The 27,986-nt window shown below is 38.5% G+C and overlaps 1 protein-coding gene across 4 annotated transcripts in view; it reads right to left on the bottom strand.

Annotated features, from left to right (window-relative positions):
• LOC134751053 (nucleolar protein 4) overlaps nt 1–27,986 on the bottom strand; it is a 158,799-nt gene that overhangs the window by 77,004 nt on the left and 53,809 nt on the right. For all 4 annotated transcript variants that reach the window (XM_063686391.1, XM_063686389.1, XM_063686392.1 and 1 more), the window contains one exon: nt 1,511–1,645. In XM_063686391.1, the coding sequence (XP_063542461.1) occupies nt 1,511–1,645 (135 nt within the window). The remainder of the gene's footprint in view (nt 1–1,510; nt 1,646–27,986) is intronic.

Here is a 27,986-nt window from a genome sequence, read left to right as displayed (position 1 = left end):
AATAATATGGCTCTCAATGTAATAAACTTTATAAATATAACGCCTCACTTGTCTGCTATATGTTCTTACAATTATGCTCCTATTCCTATACCAGAGAAATTGGAATCAAGTGATATCAAAATACCAGTGCGGTCTATTGTCGGTACCTAACAGTGTGTATAAGGGAGTGTTGTTTACAAAGAAACCGGACTGTGCCGGAAGGCTCTACAATCAATCGTCCCTTCTCGGGAGATACTGATTATCTGCCCAGTTTTTGAGTAGAAGTTGTACTATCGCGTGGCAATCCTAAGTAGAAATGAGAAACTCATTCAAATATATATCGTATTCTCGCTGAATAAAGTGTCTACTCGTTCAAACTGGGCTCCTAGGGCTGTTATTAGTGCTGGGTTAGCAAATATAATTAGGAAATGACTGTTTATAACATTCAGATAAATCAAGAAGAGAATAATACTTGTGTTGAAACATCGCACTCTAGCCATTGTTACTTATATTGTAAAAGGTTCGAAATCTGTCTGCTTAGTATACTTTTTATGTGAAGTGTAATTTGTAAGCCAACATGCCTTTAGACCATAGAGTAACTTATACTAGAGCGGTACTGTCATAGTAAATTTTGTAACCCCAGTAAATTCACTGCCATCTGTCGACACACTTTAAAACTAAAAATAAATATTTATAAAAATACGATAAAATGTATTTAAATATGGATAAATGATTTTTTTATTTGCATTAATTATTTTTAGATGATTTTGCCCCATGTTCTTTCACTGGTATGCGTTAAAATTATAAATAACAAACGAAACAGTCAACGCCCTCTATACGAGTGTAGGCCAAAATTGCTTTAGACTTAAAACTAGTTGCGTGCTTTTGCGAAATATTTCTATCGGTATATATATAGGTTATAATATAATAAATCAATAAATAATAAATAACTAAATATTATAGGACATTCTTACTACTGACTAAGTCCCACGGTAAGCCCAAGGAGGCTTGTGTTATGGGTACTCAGACAACGATATATAATATATATAGCTATAGCCAACTATAGCTTAACATGACTCCAATAATAACGTCGCTCATCTTCTACTAAAGAAACTGTAATATCTAGGTAAGTACTTTGTTTTGGTTTTATTTTTGGTTTAAAGTAGATTAAATTGAGCGAAATATTACCAATAGATATAATAATTTTACGTAGGAAGTAAGGTTTATTAAATTATTAAACTACAGTAACACGGAAATGGGATGGAGAAGGCACTTGAAGAAGAAGAACACGGGAAATACCTATGTAGCGCCATCTATTAACATCACCACTCAAAACTTCACAGCGTTGTATTCTATAAAACTACGTGAACGATGTTGTGAACCCCCCTGTTCTAGTTAGTTCTCCGTTACACAGATGGCGCTTACAACAATAATCATTAGCCAGATATTTTACAGAGTTCATGCTGTTGTCTCTGATTTTATGCTTTGATGAAATTTGAAGTATAGTTAATGATAAAAAGAAGTGACTCACAGTTCTGTATGTACGTTTCTGCCCAGCATGCTTGCCTGGTCGACCTTCAAGCTCCACGTGAACGGTGTAGATGATGTCGAAGAAGTTTTCAACTATGGCGACTTTTCGATACACTGGCTCCTGATTTGGTGCATTCTGAAACAATACAAAGCAATGGCATTAAAAATGAAAGCTTATCTATTATAAAATAATAACGATTCGTTTAATAATTGAAATAGGTAAAAGAAACTGATTTACATTTTAGAGGATATGACTTTTCGAAGATTCGATTCTATTAAGCCTGGACTAACCTGGACAGTGTCAATGTAGAGAACATCACATTCCATTTTTATATAATTATAGTACTAAATTCAATTAATTTGAATTTGTATTTAAGTTGCCAAAATAATAATAGAATGTTCAAAAAAGTTATAGATACTAGCGACATCTATTCATCCTTTATTAAACTTCCCTAACTGTAGAGCAACTAACATCTTGTTCCGCTACTCGCCGATAGGTGGCAAGACCACTAGCTCTTGGAGCTTGGAGCTAAATAATTCGTTATCAGCTGTTGTTGTGTACTGTTTGTGTGTCGATACATGCCGTACAGATAAACGGTAAGGTTTCAGTTTCACATAAAACAATTATTCTGCCACTCACGCAAACAAGAATGTCACTATTGGTTCGTTCAAAAAATTTGTAAAAACAAGTTGGAAATCGTATTTGATCGTATGAAGTTATCCTACATTATGTCCGACCCGACACGCATTTGGCCGGTTTTTTCAATATCTAAATATTGCTTGTCAAGCTTTAATTTAGTACATTGTTTTAACGTCCGACTTTTGGTTTGGTTTGTTTATAAAACCCAAGTATTATTTACAATTTTTTTAATTTTTTTTATTAGCCTGTTAGTGTGTCCCACTGCTGGGCAAAGGCCTCCCCTCTTTCCCGCCACTTGGCTCTATCTAATGCACATTCCCGCCACTCCACACAGAATGTATCGAGGTCGTCCCGCCATCTTCGATTGGGTCTGCCTCTGCCCCGAGATCCATACTGTGGGATCCAGTCCGTAGGTAATTTGGCCCAGCGTTCTGGGTGCATTAAGGGATTCTTTTGAAGAACTGCGGGTCAAAGATTATGTTTTGACGTGTATGCGTGTGCTAAATGGCTAAACCGTACATCGATTTGTGGTTTTTAGGGTTCCGTACCTCAAAAGGAAAAAACGGAACCCTTATAGGATCACTCGTGCGTCTGTCTGTCTGTCTGTATGTCACAGCCTATTTTCTCCGAAACTACTGGACCAATTAAGTTGAAATTTGGTACACATATGTAAGTTTATGACATATAACGTAAACAAATTAATTTTAAACACGGGAGCCACTTTTGGGGGTAAATGAGAAAATTTAAAAATAAAGTTTGTCAAACTATATCGTGTTACATATCAAATGAAAGAGCTCATTGTGGGAATCTCAAATATATATCTTTTTATAATTTTAAGATAAATAGTTTAGGAGTTATTCAAGAAAATAGGCAAAAAATTACCATTCCCCCCTTTATCTCCGAAACTACTGGGTCAAAAAATTTGAAAAAAATACACAAAATAGATCTTTACTTATAGATCACCGGAAAACCTATTAGAAATGTGCAGTCAAGCGTGAGTCGGACTTAATTACTTAGTTTTTGATCTGACCGTTTTTAAAGACATTTCACATAAAAAATACATTGTTTAAATTGTGTAATGTACGGAACCCTTGGAACGCGAGTCCGACTCGCACTTGGCCGGTGTTTTCTTTGAAATTGGGCTCGTGCGGCTTGCACTATGATGCTAGTTCAGCGGTGTCACTTTGTGGATGTCACCAAAGTGTCACTCAAGAATTCGTGCAGTCTAACGCAACTGTTGGCTCGAATTCGTGTTCTGGCTCCATTCTTATTGCCCGTAAGGCCCGTACTTAGATATATGTCACTGGTTATATATTTTGACGTACAGTGTATGAACTGAATGCAGTATATTTAACAAGCCGAAACTACGAGGGTTCGAAAATACGGCGAAACGTGCCGAGAAAAGATATGCACTGCCTTTTGCCCTTTGTCTCGTCTTGGCGGGGGCACGGCCGTGCCCCCAGATGTTTTAATTTGATACTTTTGATAGCCAAACACATGTATGTGCAATGCATAGTTTGGGTGCAATATGCAGAATTCGCGATGAGGCGGAGGCATTTTGATACGAGGGGCGTTCAATAAATTCTCGATATTGATATCTTACAACCTTTTTGAGTATTTCTTTTGTTACTGGCCACTAAGAGTCATTCATAGACTTTAAAAAAAAAAGTAAAATTCAAACCGATATGTTCTTGTTTTTCTGCAATTGCCGAACAAACGTGAGCACCATGAGCGATTTAACAATGTTAATTAAATTAGAGCATCGAGCCGTAATAAAATTCTTGACCAATCAGGGTAAAAATCAAAAAACTATAAAAGAAGAAATGGATTGTGTTTACCGTGAGTCTGCTCCTTCTTTATCTACCATTCAAAAGTGGTCAAGTGAATTTAAACGTGGGAGAGAGAGTATTGAAGATGATCCTAGACCAGGCCGGCCTGTAGTAGCTACTTCACAAGAAAATATTATCAAAGTGGAAAAACTTATATTGGAAGACGGCCGAGTGAAGGTAAAATCAATAGCTCAAATAACCGGTCTTTCTGTTGGTACCATACATGATATTATCCATTACCATCTTAATATGTCAAAAGTAAGTGCGAGATGGGTTCCGCGAATGCTGACACCGGTTCAAAAAGATATGCGAGTAGCTTGTTGTTCCGATTTTATTGACCTGTGCGGTGAAAATCCTGATGAGGTGCTGCAAAAGATAGTTACTGGAGATGAAACCTGGGTTCATTATTATGACCCAGAAAGTAAACAGGAGTCCATGCAGTGGCACGTTAAGGGTACAGCTCATCCCAAGAAGTTCAAGGTCATCCCTTCAGCTGGCAAGGTCATGGCCACAATATTTTGGGATTGTGAAGGAATATTACTGATCGATTACAAACAAAAGAGTGTAAATATCACAGGACAGTACTACGCTAATATTCTACGTCAATTAAGGGGTGCAATCAAAGACAAGAGGCGAGGAAAATTAACCAAAGGTGTTCTGCTTCTGCATGACAACGCCCCTGTGCATACTGCTCATATTGCCAAGGCGGCTATTCTTGAATCTGGGTTTGAAACTATTACTCACCCACCGTATAGTCCGGACTTAGCCCCCAGTGACTTCTTTTTGTTCCCCAATCTTAAAAAGGATCTGCGTGGAAATCGATTTTCTGACGATGAAGCGTTGAAGGCGGCAGTGGAGGAGCATTTTGACACCAAAGATAAAAAATATTTTTATGAGGGATTAAAAAAAATAATAGATCGATCTTTTAAGTGTATCAACATAGGGGGGGAGTATATTGAAAAATAAAAATATTAAACTTATCGTATTTGTTTGTTTTCATTCACATACCGAGAATTTATTGAACGCCCCTCGTAAGTCATTACGTTGAATTAGATGGCCTGCGCCACTGTCTCCCGGCAGTTTTGGGGCCCCAATAATGGGTTGGACATATGACACATGGGAAAATTGGTACCGGTTACGGACTCTGAACTATCTCTTCGACCGTTTCCCATAACTGTAAGGCGACCGCGGGTTTAGGTAAAAGGATTTTTGATACACATGATGATATTCAGTACAAGCAAATAAGTAATAACTATACCTAATTGTGAATTAGAATCAGATGATGATTAATTACCGTTACTTCCGGCGGAGCAAGTCTCTCCAGTTTCTCTCACACTCCTAATTACACAGTGTGGAAAAAAAATGGGCCCTAGAGGGAAAGTACCATAAAACCTTAGCTCATTTTAACCATTCTTTTATTTTTAAAAAGAAACAAAACTACATTCAAAGATTTTTTAAATTCGCTCGTCTCGCCCGGGAATCGAACCGACTTAAAATAAAAATAAAATACTAAATATTCGATTTTATGGATATTTTGTACGATAGGCGAGTGTAAGATCTAATGTTTCTTAGAGAAATCGACTATTGGAATAAAATAGCGAGGATTTTATTTTTATTTTTAGTCGGTGGGATTACCGGGCGAGACTAAGCGAATTTAAAAAAAAAAATTTGTTTGCAGTTATGTTTCTTTAAAAAAAAGGTTTCCTTTAAATAAAATGAGCTAACTTAAGATCTTAAGGCACTGCCTCCAGGGCCCATATTTTTTTTTCACCCTGTATTTTTGCCGCCGAGATATTAGTGCTAAGCACTGACAGACTGTGCTTAACTAATTAGGCTCATAAATAACGTGGACAGCAATTAGTCGGACACCAGGCGGCCATCGTCGCGAGGAGGTAATTAGCTGGACTGTCCGGGACCGCGTAATTACGGGCTCGGCGTGGAAACGGTCGCTTAGCATTTCATGATTGCCTTGTGCAAAGGTGTTTCAAACTTGTAATTTTGTTGTGTTGGTATTTTTATTTCTTTGACACATCCCAACGGTTGCTGATGCACAAATAGATGGCCTTAAAGAGATTTTCGTGTTTAGGGGTAGCCCCTCTGATATTGCAGGCATTTTGTAAGAATCCGTAGGTTACAAACGGTCTCTCTCCACCGACAAACGCTTTCTTCGAGAGCTCAGTCTGACAACCACTACACTACTCACCACCAAGTTTTATGCATACAATTCTAATTTAGCTGCGGTATTCCGCAAGATAAGAGAAGGTATAATTATACAAGCATAATGAGCACCAAGTATGAACGAATACCTTAAATCATGGCATTTTAGGATGTAAGTAAGTAGGAGTTTTTGCTCAATGAAACTAAACTAATTATATGAATTCAGAACTGTGACGTAGATCGTAAGATAAACCAAATGAGGCCGAAGGTGAAAATTGTTACATTAAAACAAAGTTAACTAAATAATCAAACGAATTAAGACGAAACGCGACACTTCAGTGTGCTAGCTCGGATAATCCCTGTTCTAGCTGCTCCCAGGCTATAAATTGCAGCGCTACTGCTCTGCGCTGAGCAAAAACACTTCCCGCTAGTGCGGAGAACCTAGCATTAGCAATAAACTGAGCAAGGGTTGAACGCGGTAACGTTTGCTTTGTAAATAAATAGAAAACATGATGAGAGGTTTTGATAAAGGATACGGAAGATGTCATAAAAACTGTAAGTTTGTTTGCTCAGCAACTAATGCTGAGCAAACAAAAGATCAGTAAAAGTTTAAATTATGTTCTTTTTTATGCAACTAAGTAGGAATGAGCGTAAATTTCATGTGCCATCGTCGACGAAATAGCATGAATAGAATTCCTTATGGTCGTTGATGAAAGGAAAATTGAGAAAATCTATTAGGAATAACAGATGTGATAAAAACTCGGCATCATTTCCATATTTTAATCTTGTCGTTTTCTAAAAAAGATTGTCTCATGGCTAGGCCCCCTGCAAAGAAATATCCACACATGCATGCATGCTTACAGACTAATCTAATCATTTCAGGGACATAGCGGCTCCTTTGCATAATCTGCTCGCAATTCTCAGAATGGCGTCTTCACCCGAGACGCGGCAGATCGGCCCGGGCCGGTATCTGCAGCTAATGGCTCATGATTGCAGACACCGACTCGCAAACTATAGGGCTACCGAGTACCCAAGCCACCGAGACTAGGTTATAAAGTTACGGTTTTGCAATTCAAAAGTGTACTGAAAAGACTGGTGCATTTGTTGATAGTATCAATGCTCGTGGTTTAGATTTTGATGCTATGTAAAAAGGACTCTGATTTGAATTGCTAAACGTCGTAAATATCCTCAAAAACTTGTACGTGATAGTTGGATCTTGGTCTCGCCTTTGCTACACGTTTATAAGCGCTAATTTTGTAGGTACAGCAGTACAATTTTATACTGTATCTACAAAGATTGTTCGGTATAAATTGTTGATAACAATAATGCCGTTTCATATGCGGTCATATTTATATTACTATAGAGATTGTTAATAAAAAAAACTCGCCTGCTCCTCAATTTGACAACAAACATTTTGACGACCGGTCTGGCCTAGTGGGTAGTGACCCTGCCTGTGAAGCCGATGGTCCTGGGTTCGAATCCCGGTAAGGGCATTTATTTGTGTGATGAGCACAGATATTTGTTCCTGAGTCATGAGTATTTTCTATGTATTTAAGTATTCATATATATCGTTGTCTGAGTACCCATAACACAAGCCTCCAAGGGCTTACCGTGGGACTTAGTCAATCTGTGTAAGAATGTCCTATAATATTTATTATTATTATAAATTATTCAAATTTAGTCCAATAGACATCGATCACGAGGTTTTCTGCGAAATGAAAGGATTAAAATAACAATGAAGTGAATAATTATGTGTTTTGTGCAGGATAAACGCACTACATCACCAGAATTCTCATCTGAATAATCCTGAAAGTTTCGCCTCGCCGTCCGTCTGGTATCAAACGGTTTCGCAACTAAGCATCTATCATCTCTGCTCGGCGTGGGTCGGTTATCGATGCCCCTAATGGCCTGCTGCTCACAAAGTAGTTTATAATCATCTGTGAGCTCGTCTCAGCAAGATTGTTCGTAGAACCGATGGCCGGTGTGGCAGAAAGGTCCTTAAAGCCATGAACGATCACCGAATAATGGTTAGTGATTAGAAAAGGCGCGGATACCGGCATTCTTAGAGCTGCCGATACAGAATATATAATTTCAATGAAAATGGATCACTGTTAAGAAATTTATGTACCTAATAAATCTGATGATTGACGTCTCTTTCAGTTTCTAGGGTTTGATAACTTAATCCGCCTCGGGTCCTCGGCAATACAACGCGCTATCTAACGAATAAAATTGTGTCAAACCGACTGCTAATAACGATCTACAGATTCTGAGAAATATTCTATCCAGTAGTTGGAAAGAGTAAATTCCAAGTAAAGGATAACAGACAGATAAGCATCGTAAACATTACATGGAGACCAATTCGATCGGTTTGATATCTAAACGATGTCATTTAGTTATCAATGTTATCATTTGCGCGTGTCTTTCGCTCGTAGGCACTTGTCCGTAGGTAATTATCCCGCGCCAAGACCGAGACGCACGGGCGAATGATAATAAAATAACATAATTTTGATGTCAAAATGTAAGTTTGAATTTGAATTTCAAAGTCTTCGCTGTCGAGTACCAGATTTTCTGCCTACCCTTCTAAAATTGTGCTCAAACCGACGTTACCTACCTATCGTCAATTATTATACGTCGCGTGGAACTCGTCGCGTCGCAGTCAGCAATAAGTATCGTCGAACCCTGCCCGCGCCCGCTCTCGCCCGTGCCCGTACCGAGCCGCGCCGCGCCGCTATTGCGCCTTCCCGCCAATTAGCGAAATGCCGCCGTCATTCCCCCGCCATTCAGGCACGCACAGATATACTTCTATGGCAGTACACCCCGGGCCAAAGATAGAAACAAGCTCAATATGAACCAATTATCTTCCAACGTCCGATATTGGTGTTTCGTTGCCCACGTTAGATGTTTCTTCTTATTTTGAGGGCGAAGTGAAGGCGTTTTACTTTTTAGTGGCAACATGTCCTTCCATTTCGGCACGAGGATTGTTTGTTTTCATATTTTTGGCCTAAGGCTATAGCCTCCTCCAGGTCACTGTTTCGATTGAGGTATTGGTTCATGATAAAACATTAAAAGTAGAGACGCTTAAAACTTATACTCTATTTACCATATCTGTTCAGTTCGACCTAGACTTATTAGCTAATAAGTTAAGTTAGAAAAAAACTGGACAGTATTGCTGCCTATTGAGACCAGAACCACTGATCTGAGAAGTTCTCACAAAATATACCAAATAATTTAACGAATAATCGCCTTCTGACTTTTCAGTTGGTTTTATTAATATTTTTTTTATAATTTTCCTTCACCGAAAGCCGTACCGAGTATCATAATATGTGCATAAATTCTGAAAAACGCATAGGTAAGTCCAGGTTCGAACCCACAATACACTCTACCTAATCGCTGCCCCAATATTACAGGGTTCTATGTTACATTTTCAAGATAGTTAAAATTCGACTTAATGTCACTATGATATAGTTCAAATTTCAGTTCGATAAAAGTGTAACATATAACCCTGTAATATTGGGGCAGCGAAATGCGACCTCTATTTCGATTCATGTCTGTAATCGCCGTCGTTCTCAGGCGCCATTGCCGCCGCTCCGAGGCCTTTACGAGTAAAAATAAATTGTGCAAAATATTGCTCGTGAAACTCCCGTCTTAATTATTTGTGGAGTCTTCGGTTGAGCTAGAAAACAAAAATTTACATTGTTTGCGATGTTAACTGGCCCACCCTAAGTTATCAAGAATGGTTATACACTGTAAGTACTAAATATACACTAGGATTACTCCTGAGAAATACAATACAATACAAATACTCTTTATTGCACACCTCATTACAGAAAACAATACAAATACACGGGAGCTGAAATCGATACGCGGTGCTTCAAGTTTAATCTATACAAATTTTGTACTCGCATGTGACTTACCCTGTTAGTCCGTCCGTAGTCCTCGTCTATCATTTCGAAGCTTAATGTTCTTGAGCGGTTGTTTATTATATTTAATTATTTCTTCGATATGCGGCGGCGATGCGTAGATATAGGTAAAGGTTAGCAAGGCGGAATCAATATAATAATATGTAGCTGGCGATAATTCATTTTCAAGTTAAGTCAGTTGTCAGTCTGTCAATCTGTCAATGACCTGTCTCGGTGGCAGTCGCCTTAGAGTTTTTATGCAAAAGTGGTTGTGCCGAAAAGAAATTTGGCGCAGTAGCGCCACTAACAACAATCACCCTCTTTCAGAGGATGAAAAATGTAAATGTGTAGAAAATAAAAAAGAAAATTCGAATGTTCTAAATTATGTAGTAACTAGATTATGTAGGTATCTATCTACAAAACGATAATTTCTTTTGCGACATGAAAGAAACACGACAACAGTTGGACAAATAAGTTAGGGTATGTTGCCGGTTTTAACTCACCATGATAGGATCTTGCTACAATTTTTCCCAGGGGTTTTAATATTTAGGGTTATTATAAAACATCAATTTTAAACAGTTACATGTTCGAAGTCAGCACAGAAGAAAATCACTGTACTCAAATATTTGTGCCGTTTTCAACCAAAAGGCTACTTATTGTCGGTTGTCAATAAGACGCTATTTCCATAAAGCTATTTGAAATCAACCTTATCGATAATGTGGCACCTAAGTTGAAAACGTTACATTTCAACGCCGTAAATCAGAAATTCTCTGCCGGCATCTCGCGGCCACCTGTTGCCGCCGATATCGACCTAATCGCGCCGTACAAAATATGGCTACATACATTACATAAGTTTCATTCAGACGTAAGGTTATTTGTCTGTGGACTGCGACCCATACATTTCTAGTATTCCGTATAAAGTTATTGGTGAACCGAGTGAAGCGAGCTACGGTCAAATAGGGGTGCACTTTCATGTTTGTTTGACAATATCTGGAATACATTTATTATTCACATTTATAATCGGGTCTGTCTCGAATTTATTTTGTTACCTTTATTTACCGACGTTTCGACATAGAATGTGATTTAATTCGAGTATGTGTTCAAAGCGCAAAGGTTTAATGTTATAATATCTTGATTATTCTTTTGGTGAGAATGAAAAATTTGTATTTTTTTTGTATGGCTTTTTGTGTTACTCTACTTCAGAGATTTACAGTTTTTAAGGTTCCGTACCCAAAAGGTAAAAACGGGACCCTATTACTAAGACTCTACTGTCCTTCTGTCTATCTGTCTGTCTGTCTGTACGGCTGCCGTATATGTGACCCCAGCTGGAATCCCCGCAGCTCCGGTTCACGAAGATGTATTTGCCGCACGAGCCGCGGCACATGTGTCACCGACTCGCCGCATCACTCACTTACAGGGTTGCCAACTTCAACACAACTTCAACGTATTAAATTAATCATTTCTGTCTGAGAAAACTTTTTTGGAAAAATACTGGCAAAACCACAAAAGTAGGGTACGCTAAAACGAAAATCAATATAATTACTTACTATTATAAAACTCATATCGACATTTTCAGATTTGTTTATAGGTAAATATGATGGAGTTGAAACTTTATGATCATACAGATTTTAGTTTATTTTGCCTCATATTGAACTGAGTTTATTGATTTCTTGCAGAGGTTTGGTGTTTTAACAACAGAAGTAGACGATGGCACAAAACTGACAAAAGAAAAACAAATTACAAAAAATACTACAGTAAATAGGGGATACAAAACGTTAAGCATTTAACGAACCTGCCGAAATAAGAGACTAGAGCTTATAAACAACGAACATAAAATGTAAGACGTAAATTGCAGTACGTCGGCAGCCCTGTAGTCGGCGCCCGGAGCTAAAGAGCGGGGGCACGGCGGGTTGACGGGCCGGGCGGCGGCGGCGGCGGCGCGGCGTGGGGGCGGAAGTGTCGTGCGTGCGATTTAATTCCATCGCCTCGCTCGGGACGGGAACTTGAATGTGTACTTGAGAGCGGTAGGGATGGGAAAAGTGAGCTGATTATCGATAGTTTTTTTTTGTTTTTATGTTTAAGACGATGTCAAAGTCAAAGTCAATATATTATTTATTCAAATAGGCCTAGCAACAAGCACTTTTAATGTTAAATGGAAATCCTAATTCTTTGTTAAAATTATGACATTGTTACAAATCTCTTAGGTAAACTTCTATTGGTTATTTGTGTGTTTCTACAAATAAGTTGTTACGAGAAAGAAATATCTATGATTATTTATATATTGTATAAGTTATCGTTTGTATAAACTTGCTTTTTGCATAACAGATTAGGATTCATTTAAGGTCACATGGAATATTTTATACTTACTAATATACTGGTTACGTATGTCGGATAATTCGAATATCAATAGCCAATTACACAAGGGAATCAACCTTAATACAAATTTATCATATCATTACAGACAACAAGAAGGGTATTTTTTATTAGCAGTCGAGTTAAGCATGCAAATGCATATTGGTTGGGTGGGTGTGTATGTTTTTTAGGGTTTCGTACCCAAAGGGTAAAAACGGGACCCTATTACTAAGACTCCAGCTGTCCTTCTGTCTGTCTGTCTGTCACCATCATCAGATCATCAGAAATACATCACGTCATCTCATGAACCGTGATAGACAGACAGTTGAAATTTTCACAGATGATGTATTTCTGTTGCCGCTATAACAACAAATACTAAAAAGTACGGAACGTTGTATCGTTGCGGATAATCTATTTAATGCCAAAGTTTTTATCCGACTTCCAAAAAGTAGGAGGCTTTATTTATATATTATAAATCATTCATCGAATTGAGACTGCAACAGTTTACAGTTACACAATAAAAGTAAGCAACTTACATCGATAAAACAACGTTATCGACCACACATCCCTCCCCCGTGAAAGGTAGAGGCGGCCACCGACACAGCGCTGCTCGTAAAATTGCGAGGCCAGGTGATTCCGTCGGCGCTACACAGCCGATATTATACCACGCAGGGCTGCCACTCGACTAATATCGAGTATTCCTTTTTATGAACAAAAATGGCAGGTATGCTATTTACAAGATAGGATGTGGTTTCCCTTTCAATACTTCATGGTAAACATTACAAAATTAAATGGTATCGGGTGACTCAGTCGTTCTAAATTATTATTATTTTTGTTATATTCACCACTATAATCATAGTCGGCATCGTTTCAAATGATTTTTACGCCTAAGACGGTAATCTGTTAAAAAGCCATTGTTCCTTTTAGGAGAGCGGTCGGCCATTGTGTGCCATTGTGTCTGACAATGGCACGCGCCGTAGCACGCGATCAGACTCAATGGCACACAATGGCCGACCGCTCGCATAAAAGGAACAATGGCTTTTGTTTAACAGATTACCGTGTTAGGCGTAAAAATCATTTGAAAAGAAACTGACTATACGTACGTGTTTTTGCAAAATTGTGGTATACTATACGAAAAGAAATTCCTACGGCAACCCTGCCAGCGCTCACATGTTGTGTTCGAGCGGCGGAGCGGGCGCTTTTGAGACTTCTGTTTACCCCCGGAACGGAGCTACGCAGACACACACAGCTTTCACTTAAACATCAACTCCCACTGCTGACAATAAGGTTCACCTCACAACAGCAGACACCTTCTAGATATCAATTACTTCCTTCTCAACTCAATATCTCCGTTCCACGTTGTAATGTCATATGTATTATATTCGAAACACAGTAAGGTCGCTTTTAAGTCTACGGTAAATAACAAGGTAAGAGTTTGGGATGGTAAGCATGTGTCCTATATTCTCGCCACTCTTATTATGAGAGGAGTAGAGCTCAGCATACAATAGTGAGATACGACAAAAGTGTCAGCATATGTATGTCACGCTGTAAATATGTTGACATGTGTTAATTTGATTACTGTTAGTAGGTCAATGTATAATGCTCTTTCTGTTTTCACGTGTAGGTATGTTTTAAGCTGGTGACGATCTTATTAACTTTGACAAGTGTTAATCCTGTGTATAAACTATAGTGTTCTATTATTTTATTAATGCATCATACAATATGATATGAGACAAAGTTGGGATTGCCCTCTGAAAAAGCAATCGGAATAATAATAATTAAGTTGCAATAATGCAAATTGTCTGCATGAGTGACTCTTCTTAAAGATTGTTTCATACAATTTTGATGTATCTACGTTTTATATTAATCAAATAATTTATATCCTATAGCACACAGAAATGTTAACAAACACTGACGCACCAGCACAAATGATGAATATATTATATATATATTTATAAAGAGCCGTATGAGAACATTCTCCTGTCACTCGAGATACCTGCCGTCCCACCCGACCGGATGGGCCGCCGGCCGCGAATAACTTTATATTGTCAGATAACACCCACAATGATGCCCGCCATTGTCCTTTATTTTAATGCTATGCTCACACCACATACTGAATACTTATTAAGTACACCTAAAAAATTACAAGCCTTAAGTTTATTGAAGTTTAACTGAAGGTACCTGTAATAAATTGAGAGGAATAAACATCCACTATACACTACTGGCATTTATGGAATCACAAATGACAAATCACAAACTAGGTAAATCGTTTTTAGTTTTCTATGTAGATCTGTTATTTTCGCTCTTTCAGCGTGCTACATTAATATAATAATTATCATGATCAGCTACAGCAGTACAAAGAGCAAGCAAAAGGCTGCCTGTCTATAGTCTATTCACGCTTCCAGGATACGTTCGCAAATGAGGCAAAACACAAACGATTGATACTACACAATGATGTTCGCCTTCTACGAGTACGTACTCAATTCGCGCTTTCAGAGCACTGGATATACATAACGCCGTAGCTACGAGTACATATAGCTAGAGAGACTGTACTAGCTAGTATACGGCTGGCTATCTCGTTACACAGCCTATAAATCGGGCGTCGCGCGGCGTCGCGTTACAAGTGCCCCCTCCGGCAGCGCGCTAATGACGTACTTGTTCCCGGCCCCGGCGCGGATCGGCGAGTAGTTCGCGCCGAATTTTATACACTGAATACTGTGTTTACCGTCGTCAAACGTAAAATTTATGTACTGGTAAATTAAAGAAAATAATTAAAATTATCTCGAATTTAATCACCGCTTCAACAACTTTGTAAATTTTTAAAACTGTTTTGACAGAATTAATGAGGAATGAAAAAGTTTGCACGAAACCTAGCTTAATTATTATTCTTGAAGTAAATTTACGTAAATGGTATAAACAATCTTAAATCTGCCCTTAAGCATTTATCAAGTTAATATAATACATTAAATTACCTTAAACTTAATTATAAGCATAGCATAATGCACGCTTATGATTTTATCGGCCAAAAGCACATCCCGATTATCTACTACCCACCCCAAGGGTAGCGCCCAGAGGATTCTGTTTGTAGTATAGCAATGTATACAGCAGATATACAGTAGAAATATAGCACTCCTTGTCGGCGCCGCAAGAACAATGCGTCCGGGACGCCGCGCCGTCGAGCGGAAGCGCCTCCGACTCCACTTTTATTTACTCCATTTATCCCGCGAGGACTCGCACCGTTTTATTTAATTCCTGGCATACTTTATGGCTGTATTGTATCTCTGTAGCTACATGATAATAACAAGCTAATCGGAGATCATTTTATTTATTTTTGAGTGGTCTTAAAGTGTATTCAAGTGACTTGAAGGCAAGGACCAAGGAACTACCTCAATATCGATATCGACGTGAAAATGAAATGCACCTCACTTTTTTCAATACATACAAAGTGTCTCACAAACGAGGAGTGCAAATTATAAAAATGTCTGAAATGAAAAACGTAATATGGAAAAATAAAGCTATTAATCCCATTTCCTCTTTTCTTTTTCAACCCGCCGCGACGTGGAAAAAAAGGCAAAGCGACCATATTTACCGGGCGGCGCGGTACCAGGCGATCATAAATTACAGCTAGCGGTCAGTAATTATGGCGTGGCGCGCGTGGGCCGTGTCACCAGCTGCTTACTTCACAAGTATTCGAGACCGCTCTCTGAACGCTTGGGCGAAGTCCGACCAGTATACTCCTTGATTTCAGATGACGCATAGTTATTACGAAGTCTAAGGTCAAGTAATGGTAAATACGGGGTCAGAGATGAATTGGAAATGCTTTGTGAATGGATAGGCGGCACGGCTGCAGGCTGACGACGAGTAATTTAGTGCACGCGTCGGGCGCAAATTGTGTTGGGCTTGTCGCCCCGCTTGATGTTGCCGTCTTATTAGCTCATTACCTTGTATATAAGGATTTCGTGAGCGAAATTGTAAAATATACGGTGGGATTCAGGTTTTCTGAGGATCTTTGTTAACTATGGTAAAGCTAAAGCGAGGCGAAAGCTTATAAAGCCTGCTCCAATATAATTTTGCCACATTCGCAGAAAAATATGAAGGCTGAGCACACTGATATTAAATCGGTAGTATTATTTAGTTGTATTTAGTAATTTTGAATACTCCTCAAGACTATCAGTCCGCTGAACGATATCGGCCTGTCAGTTAGAACAAAAATTTGACAGTTCCGAACAACTGACAGGCCGATATCGTCCGGCGGACTGATAGTCAGTGGGCCCCTGTAGGATTTTAGTAATTTGAGGCATTTTCCATGAAAAGGGACCTTATTGACGATGGCGCTTACGCAGCACAGCATCGCGCGGCATTGTATTTATATCGGAGCATCGTTTATAATGGTGTAAGCGCCATCGACAATAAGGTCCCCTTTTATAGAAAATACCACATTTTACTTTTCTACGGTCTTATTTTATGAAGAGCTGAACCTTTATTCACAAAAAACCGTATTTAAAGCTCGTATTTTATAGAGCTACCGGTAGCCCTATCTCCGTCGCCCATAAAGCAGGTTTCCACCATTCAGCACCATAAAACGGTGGTCACATCAAAACGGCCGTAAATAGCGAACTGGAATAGACATTATACGGTCGGAGGTAAAAGTTTTATGAAACGAAATCATAAACTTCGTTAGTACGCCTTTATTATGCCACAAGCACAGATAGATGCATTTTAAATTAAATTGAATTACTTGCATTTACTTGTATATGAATAAATAACTAGCAAACTTTGTTTCTGACAACGATTTGTAACTTCTCCGTAGAATATGATTTCCGTGTTAAAACTCTCCTATGCCCATCTTCAGAGCTCGGTTTTAAACCGGTTATTTCAAAAATAGTATTTCGCCAGGTTGTATCTTGTTTTGCAGAAAATGGTTTCATAGAAAACATATTTTTTTTTCAGAAAGGGTCGCAGTTCCAACCTAATCTAACCTACTTTTCTACAGAATGACCTTTTAGCTGTACCTAAAAAGTAAACGGTTTTTGAAAAAAAAAAGTTTGTGTGAAATGAAACTGCTGCAAACATTACATTCTATGGAACAATTTTCTGTGAAAGAAGTGGACACCCATTTTGCCGTTTTACACAGATTTTCGAGTGACGAAATCGAGTACCTAGCAAGAATTTTAGCCAGATTTTATCGCTATCATAAAATTCTTGTTAAGAAGTTATTTAGTACTTACACACGCAGTTACTAGTACACTAGTACTTACTTACATAAGCAATGTATTATGGATAGCTTTAAGCCATAGTAATTAAGTTAGATTTAAGTTATATTGCATTGCCCTACAGGGTTTCATAGCTGAACCAATAAATGTACCAACTTGTATACCTATGACAGCAATAAACACACTGATTACTGATTACACTTAGAAAGTTTGGAAACTTTAAAAAATTTGATGAAAATGCATTAGGAAATCGTAACAAGGCCTAATACATTACACATGTATAAGAAGTTACTCTCTAGGTGGGCACTGCCTACTGGGCAGGCGTAGGCACTCTCGCGCAATCACGTCTTTGTGTTGATTTTAGCTTAAGTAAGTAAGTGCTTATATAAAGTAAGCAGGATACATTTTTTCAGATTGAGCAATCGAGTGTGCTTTTGGTTCCTTTAGGCATCTTGAAAGTGAATAGAGCCTTGACTACCAATACCAAGTAAGAACAAGTAAATTACAAAACGCCAGAAATCTACAGCCTTCATGTCACCCATATACCCCCAGACTTGATAACAGGCTAAACTGAGCTCTTATCGTTACGGCGCGAAGGAATCAATCAATCAGCAGGCACCAGGGGGCCCAGAGTCGGGAGGTAATGAGCGAGGCGTTAGGGGCGCGGCGACTGGGCCATTAAGTTGAGGCAGCGCTGAGTGGGGGCGGCAGCGGAAAGCGGGCACGCTAGTCGCTCGTTGAGGGAAATTGCGCGTTACCTGACGAGCTCGCTTAATCGCTTTCATGCCTGACAGAAATAAGTCCTACTTTACTAACAAACACGGGAGTGAAACAAGGAACGAATGTTTTATGCTTGATATAAACAGGGTGCCTAGCCAAGGTGACAATCGCTTGCGCTGCGACAACGAAACGCTTTGTGTCTATCACTCTTCCATATTAGTGCGACAGTGACAGTTGCGTCTCGTTCGCCATGTTCGATTGGCATGTTGGCTACGCACCCTGGACCGTATTCCACATAAATGAGATTAAACTAAATCAGTGTTAACAAAAACACTATTTTAAAGTTTTTGCGATTACTCGCCCAATATTTCCGTATAATTTAATTACGGCAAGCTCAATTTATTCATTAGTTAGGCCTTGTTAATGTACATTTGTAATTATTTTATTTATAGACACAAATACAAAAGAGAAAACCGGACAAGCGTGAGTCGGACTCGCCCACCGAGGGTGCCGTACCTATTAATATTTGTTGTTATAGCGGCAACAGAAATACATCATGTGTATATTTCAACTATATAGATTCTAACACGATTCATGAGATACATGCTGGTGACAGACAGCAGACAGACGGACAGTGGAGTCCTAGTAATAGGGTCCCGTTTTTACCCTTTAGGTACGGAACCGTAAAAATAGGTAGTAGGTCAGCACTGTGTTATGGGCTTAATGGGCAAACGTTGGCTCAGGCGGAAATCTGGTGAGAATAGACAAACGCGATGCTCTATGTACGATTAATACGTGGAACCGTCGAGGCAAAAAGGAAATTATTTCGATCTATCTTCTTATATGTTCCTAATACCTACTCTCCCAAATTTTCAGAAGTCAAGAATTGTTTCAAAATTAAGTTGTGTTAAAATATTTGTAAGTTCAAGTATAGTCTTCATCTTCTCAAATGATTTCTACGTTTAAAACGGTAACCTGTTAAACAAAGGCCATTGTCTCTTTTATGCTAGCGGTCGGCCTTTGTGCAGTGGCACGCGCCAACACACAATGGCACACAAATGCCGACCGCTAGCATAAAATAAACAATGGCTTTTGTTTAACAGATTACCCGTTTAAACGTAAAAATAATTTAAGAAGATGAATACTATAATAGTCGTGCCAACTTTGCTAGCTTATGTGAGGTGAAACTGAACCATTTTGCTGTAACTATTTTTCTCTTCTAATAGGCTATAGAGAGCTACATATATTTTATTTTAGCTTACAACATTAGACTGGTAATAAAAAAGCAGTGGCACTCCGAGAGTGCCGACAGAAGTGAACAGAAGTGAAAACTTGAACAATTACGTTTGTATTTTTTGAATCGTCAGGATATATTTTTGAATCGTCTGGAAATATTTTATTTTGCAGGAAATACTTTTAAATTAAGTGTTTTTTTATTCATGCTACTGAGGTGTCGGTGTCGGTTACCATCATAGTGTAGCGAGTTCAATGTTTTTTTCCTATTTCAAAAAATGCCCAACGCGCCTAAAGAAGTTTTCACTTCAATAACTTTGCACAAATTTCCTCTATCCCTAATCTCCATAGGTACTTGACGTAGAACTTGGCCAGGCGAGGCTCACTCCGCGATTTCGTCGCGTCACTACACGTACATGCGGCCCACACCAATTTTAGTGTCTAGACATAGTAATTGCCGCGCACTGCTAAGGAACGGACGCCTGCTCGCGCTTGCGCCACCTTGTGGTCTTATCTGTCGTAATAGACGCGTGTTGTTAGTGAAACTTCTGAACCTAGTCGTATTATTTATTCTGTGACTTGGCATGAAAACAGCGTGATCCCACACTATCTATCTAGGATTTTTACAAATATGATATTGAATAGCATCGAGTACGCGGAAGCACACCCGAAGTATACAGAACAAATATTAACATTAAACAAGAGCTACTCGTAAACAAACATTAAATCCCCCATGTAAAACTTACAAGCAGCGTACCAACGTACGAACCCACCAAGCCACAAGCTACATAAGTATACGTCACTATAATTTTCCCCCGAAGGATTTCCCGCGTCGCGTCAAGTGGCGGGAAAAATTACGGACGTCGAGGGGACATCGTGAGATTAGAGACTCCGTTTTCCCATTAACTTTGACAAACCAGTATTACTTTTACTTGGAGACCTATAAGAATTTAAGTGCCCGGAGATCATGAAATAGTGGTTGTTTTTGGTATTTGGGAAGCGAAGGGAAGAAAGCGGCTACTTGATGGCATTAGTACGGACGGATTATACTTAGTCTTGTACGTTTGTAACCGAATTATGGTGCGGTTGGTGCGACTTGTACTTTTACTGCGATTTTGTATGAGATGTTTCTAATATATATCTGCTTTTACATTTCATATGTGTATAGCCGAAAATGTATTGTAACAACAAAACTTCCGTGAGGCACTGACATATTAAATATATTAAACCGGGTCACTCACATGTCGAGCAATCATCGATTTTATAAAAGAAAATGTATTCAATAATCGCACTTAAACTATCGTGAGACATATTTCAAAATATTTACCAGAATCCGAAACATGTCACCAAAAGCGACTAAAAATAATAGTGAGTAAAAACCGTACTGATAAATATTTTGAAAATGCATTCATTTATGATTTTTAAAAGGTAGGACAATGATAGGTACCTACGTTGTTTTAACTACATACTTATTTAATAAACTCCTTGGTAATGGGTGAATTTTTAATAACAAAACTTCCGTGAGACAGACATTAAATATATTAATAACGGGTCACTCACGTGTTTTAAGTCGAAAACGCTTGACATGTTTCACTTCGTACCGAGGAGCGTCATCAGGAGCTTGCGTCGACGGTGACGGACCGGCGCAGACTGCGGGCCGCAGCCCTCCGCGCCCGATGACTCGGCGCGGGCGCCGGTGGCGGCAGAGGGGGCGAGAAACTACCCTCGTTTACGGCATTATTGTCAAATGATGGGTTGTCATCGGGCGCGGAGGGCTGCGGCCCGCAGTCTGCGCCGGTCCGTCACCGTCGACGCAAGCTCCTGATGACGCTCCTCGGTACGGAGTGAAACATGTCGAGCGTTTTCGACTTAAAACACGTGAGTGACCCGTTATTAATATATTTAATATGGGTGCATTTTTGTTTAAATAATCCATAACAACAGCGTTCTTTACTACACAGTCGGACTATCACGTTTATACATGTTTACGTACGTACCAATCTAGCTATTGTACGACTAGTAATTTATTTGTAAAGTAACCAAGTGTTAACGTAGTTACTTTAGATATAAAGTAGGTAGATATAGGAACAGCGTACATTGATCAATCCCGAATTTTCCCAGTAAATATCTGTTTTCCCGCTTGAGAGCTAACCTCGGCGCGATCATCTGCCAGATACATACTTAAGCACGTTCGCCGCCGGGCCCGCGTTTCTGCGTTTTTTTTTCTGCCCTAGAAAGAAATCAGGGTTTACGTAATGATACCATTATCTTCTGTGATTCACTGTGTACCACGAATAGTATATGGTTATGTCTTATGTAGGTGTGTGTATTTTGTGCTTATTTCCGAGATTAGAAGTGTTTCTATTGTTGGAGTTTCTGAGTAAAATAGGTCGCATAGTAATATGTTACGTGTCCACTTTATAAATATGAATTGGTTCATAAGGTGAAATTGTCCATGCGATTTTGCAGCTAGCTGTACATTGAATCCAACTCAGCAATAATAAATCAAAATACATGTTTTTTTTTTTTTTTTATCGCGTATATATATATATCTTTACTTGAAAAATAATTATAGTGTATAACTAGCCTTATGAACCGATTTTGCATGTACAACCAGCCTTAAAGTTTGTAGTCTATGATTGTTCATTATTTTAGTATGTGGGTATTTTTGCACTTTGTAATTTTTCCTCAGTCACCCGTTGACCACGAACGCTGTAAAGAGTACGAAACGTCGGGATGTATTATAAATTCAATATACGCGATATAATCCGTTTTCATAGTTTTATTTCATACATGTATTGAATTTTTGTACACAATTAGTTATTATTATTCTTGAGTTCATAACTCAGGCGCGGGTAGACTGCTTCTACACCACTATGCGCAAGAGAGCAACCTCCCTGGTGAGCAGAGTCCGGGCTAGCTCCAACAGCATCCTGACCATGATTGCAGACAGGGTTGACGGTGTTTATTTGAACAACTGCTGCCTCATTCATGTGCGCAGGAACTTATAAATATTTAAATCTGTAAAAGCGAAAGCGAAGGATACCCTCCCTCCTAACAATGGTGATTCATGCAAACAGATCACTCAAACATACACAAACACATACACACACACACACACACACACACACACACACACACACACACACACACACACACACACACACACACACACACACACACACACACACACACACACACACACACACACACACACACACACACACACACACACACACACACACACACACACACACACACACACACACACACACACACACACACACACACACACACACACACACACACACACACACACACACACACACACACACACACACACACACACACACACACACACACACACACACACACACACACACACACACACACACACACACACACACACACACACACACACACACACACACACACACACACACACACACACACACACACACACACACACACACACACACACACACACACACACACACACACACACACACACACACACACACACACACACACACAGGCACTCACATAACCGCGAGCATTCCTAATGTCTAGTTATTATTTTTATTAAAATGTCATGTTGTTTCCTTATGTTATAAGTTTCCATTTTGTAATTTAACTTGTTATTATTATCTTTCATTGTTCCTATTTTAATGACCATAGCATCAATTGTACTTAATTACGAGCACAGATGTTATCATTGTAATTGATATAGTTAATAATTATGCTACCCTCCGGCCGTCCTAGTCTGGGACCGGTCTGAAAACCAGCGCCGGGCATCTCGGCCCGGCACACGCTGAGACTGGAAACCCTTTGCCCAATTGTTTGTACTTACTTATAAATTAATAATTGTTTTTCTTATTCTTGTTTTATGTAATTTTATTTTATTTTTCTTTTGTACTTTTATTTCATTTTCTTTTGTACTTGATAATGTGGCAATAAACAATTCTTATTCTTATTCTTATTCTTAAATAAATATGTAATACGGAATTGATAATAATAATAATAATATAATTAATTTTGCTGTTTCTAACCGTAGTATAAGATTACCCATAAGCATTACTAACACTGATTGATCCTAGTTGGTCGTTGAATAAAGAATTTAATTTAATAATAAGTAACTGACTAATAATAGTAAAAAAATCCCACCAAATATAGGTACTTTACAATTATACTCGTAACATTTTGGAAGGGCTTCAAAAACTTTACACACCTATGAACTTGCAAGCGTCTATAGACCACGGCAACCTCTTACCTTCAGTTAAGTTGTACCCTTGTGACATTACAATATTTGTACGTCAAAATTCAAACCCAATACATGTGCAATGTGTGTGCAATATAGTTTAAAATAAATAAATAAATAACGCCTATATATTAACTTACCTTACTTCGATCTGAAATTGGCTAACATTTCGCAACATTCGATTTCCGCTTCTGAATTTTTACAATCAATTCAACAATACATTGGGTAACAAATCAAAAGACTACGTAATAAAATATGTTGGGTATAAACAACCATCGAACTTAGTAAGCAAAGCAAAGAATATGTACATCCCAATGCCAAACCAATAAAGTTAGAAATTTTCATAGTAAAACATAATTGGTACCTACGGTTTATATCGTGATTGGTTACAAATGAAGTAATCCATTTGGGATATTATTATTTTTTGTCAGATTTTGATAAAAATTGGTAGGTTTGAAAAGCTCCTTATTCTGGTCGAAATAAACACGAAATCAAATTTTGGGACAAAAAAATATGAAAATTCCCATTGAGTTACGGAAAATTCCATACGTTTTCCGTAATCCAGTGGAAGATTTTGTAGGACATCCAGTGAAATTGCGCTTATGTTGTTACCAAATTTTATCAAAATAGAATAGAATAGAATAGAATAGAATAGAAGAATAGAATAGAATAGAAATAATTTATTCGTTAGCACTCACAAATAGAAAGTTATACAGAACAGAGAAACATAAATAAAAGAAAAAGTGCCACGAAATGGTCTCACCTCAGCATGTTGCTGGCGACTTCCAGCGCTGATCTTCCGGTGAGACCATCCGGTGAAACAATCACGACAGGTAACAAGAAAAACAACAAAATTAATATATAATATAACATACAAAAGACAGAGACAAGTTAAAAATACTTATTACAATAGACAATAGAAAATCTGAGAAAATTTCAAAAATTACAAAATAAAATAAATACTCATTAGTAATTTTAACAAACTTCAGAAAAAAAATTAATTAACAATTCAGGCAAAAGTATCGTTACTTATGGAATGGACAGTCAAATATCAGAATGGAAATTGTGTAACTGGATTTGTTATAAAACTCAAATTTCAATTGCTTATCGTAAAAAAACCGGCCAAGTGCGAGTCGGACTCACTATCCGAGGGTTCCGTACATTACACAATTTAAACAATGTATTTTTCATGTGAAACGCGATTGAAATGTCTTTAAAAAACCCGTAGGGGTGGGATCAAAAACTAAGTAATTAAGTCCGACTCACGCTTGACTGCACATTTCTCGTAGGTTTTCCTGTGATCTATAAATAAAGATCTATTTCGCGTATTTTTTTTTAAAAGTATAGACCCAGTAGTTTCGGAGATAAAGGGGGGGAATGGTAATTTTTTGCCTATTTTCTTGAATAACTTCTAAACTGTTTATTCTAAAATTATAAAAAAAATATATTTGAGATTCTCATAATAAGCTCTTTCATTTGATATGTAACACGATATAGTTTGAAAAACTTTATTTTTTAATTTTCTCATTTACCCCCCAAAAGTGACCCCCGTGTTTAAAATTCATTTGTTTACATTACGTGTCCTTCTTTGGGTCACAAACTTACATATGTGTGCCAAATTTCAACTTAATTGGTCTAGTAGTTTCGGTGAAAATAGGCTGTGACAGACGAACAGACAGACAGACGCACGAGTGATCCTATAAGGGTTCCGTTTTTTCCTTCTGAGGTACGGAACCCTAAAAAAATTAAAAAAATCGTACTTCGGTGAGCTGTTACTCAAGAGAATAGCTTTAAACAGAATAAATTTCATGAGAATCGGTTGAGACTTGCGACCAGTAGAGGAGAACATAAGAAAGCATTTTCTTAGAAAGCTCGGTCAATAAGATTGTCGGACACAATATGAGCCGAAGTTACTCTTCCACACTCAAATATAATATCTCTACATAGCCAGCGCTATGATTTGTGAAGCCAGCAGAGGGGGCCTCGGTTGATGGATGGAGTGTGTGCACAGAAGGGCAGTCGAGAAAAATTAATGGCCCTGTCCTGTGAGGTGTCAGTATTCAGACGTTTGCGTTAAGGCGCCACGAATATAGGTATGTGTGGGCTAAATTAGGTACTGGAGAAATCGGAATATTGAATGTATGTATTTGTTTATTTGCTACAACTTAACAGTAAAACTTGTATAGGGTTACATAACAGTCACCTGCCATAATATGTTACGCTTCGAAGGCCGCAAAAATATGTGACACGCTCTAGATTATGGTTCTACTCTACAAATAAGATCGTGTCTGATATTTTTGCGGCCTTCGTTGTGTAACATAATATTTCAGGTGACTGTACTAATGGCGTTATTCATAAACGCGTTATGAATCGTTTGTCTTTATCTGTCATGTTGACTTAAGATGTATTTGTAAGAAAGGGATAAAACATAATTTTACTAAATCAGGCCCGTAAAGTTTTATGAATAGGGGGTGAGTATTAATCATTTCGACGTAGACCCAGGAAAAATTAAGTTGGGAGCGACAATAGCGGTAGTTTATTAAATATATTTTAAAATATTAACGGACATTAGTAGGATTCTAGACTTGATTAACGGCCGTATTCGAACAATGCTTACACCATACGATACCAATCTGTCACTGTCAAAGAGGACGTTTTTTGGTTGAAGAAATGTCACTTTTGACACTGGCAGATCGGTATCGTATCACTGTGACTAAGTATTGTTCGAATCGGGCTGTAAAAGTCGGTAAATTATCTCGAGTACGCAAGTTAATCAACACACACCTACACCATACACCATCAACATCATCGTCACTAACTTTCATTAAAAATGACCCGGGCACCATAAAACACATGTCGTACCTATCAAAGCAATCATCACCATCATCGTGACCCGAACTTACGCTTTCATTATAACATAACCAGAGAAACATAACCTGATTCAAAAAAATCTAGACGTCTGTCATTGTCATTGTCTTTTTCATTTACACGACCAGAGAACCATAACCAGATTGGAAGTTAATCATCACGGTCATCACAAAACACCGTCATCGTCATCCGAACATCTTGCGCTTTCATTAAAACGACCAGGGCAGCATAAATCAACAGGCGCTGATCCGCGGGCGGCGGCGGCGTGTGTCGTGTCGACGCGGGCGTGACACGGGATCGGCCCGTCGCGTGCGAGCGGAGCTGCCAGCTATACCGTGCGAACCGTCTTGATACTTGACGTTTATTCTTTATTTATTATAGGTATTCCTTTTTTAACAAAAATACACGTGGGACTAAAAGCTGTACTAGTATACGACCTTTGGCTTTGGGTAATGAATTTTACTTTGTTCTATTTAGCACGAGTGAGAGATACATTGGCGGGTTTCTCTTTACACATTTTTTATGTCATAAAAATATGTAACTCCTTTTCGTTTTTTCTGAGAAAGTTTCAAAAAAGTCAGCTACCCCTCATATTTAATATCTACTAATTTAAAATGTATGTCTGTGTGTATGTACAACTTTAAACTAGTTAAAGGTTTTGTATCTGCATACAGAATACAATTACGCCTATTGATACACAGACCTCATCCTTTTTAACTTACCATAAACTTTGTGTATACGAATTATACGCACATTACTTACACTGCTACATCAGCAGATATAACATTTGCCAGAGCTTCTAAATGTTTAGGTCGTAATAAAAATATTGGGAGGACGTGACGACGAATCGCAATGGTTTCATTTTCCCGACTCGCAGTCGTAAAGCGAGACCGTCATCGCGCGGCACGAATTTAGAATATTGACTGACTCGCTTTTAAGGTGGTAAAAGGCGATTATTGAGTTTATGTAGTACCTACTTTACTCATAACTCTAGAAATAAAGATTAACTTAATGACTGGTTCTTGAATTTAATGAATTAAATAACATTACATTTTGAAAACTAAAATTTAGTCTGTTGAATGGGTTTGTTAATGTGGTGGAATATGTTCGCAAGAAAACCCGTTGCGAGTTAAGGGTGTTCCAGCTGCGATCGCGTCATTACGTACACTTCAGTTTGTTCGTGTTGCGTGTGCCGCGGCCGCTGCTGGAGACAATCGTGAGCGCGGACTTCTGGTCGAAGGGTGTGGTATTTCGGCGGCTCCGGGGAATCTGCAGAATCCTACACTAGAACTGTAGACGTAGCAGAAA

The sequence above is a fragment of the Cydia strobilella genome, chromosome 21, assembly GCF_947568885.1.
Source record: "Cydia strobilella chromosome 21, ilCydStro3.1, whole genome shotgun sequence".
Taxonomy (NCBI): Eukaryota; Metazoa; Arthropoda; class Insecta; order Lepidoptera; family Tortricidae; genus Cydia; species Cydia strobilella.
The sequence above is the reverse complement of the archived record's forward strand: the minus strand, read 5'-3'. Positions and strand labels throughout refer to the sequence as shown.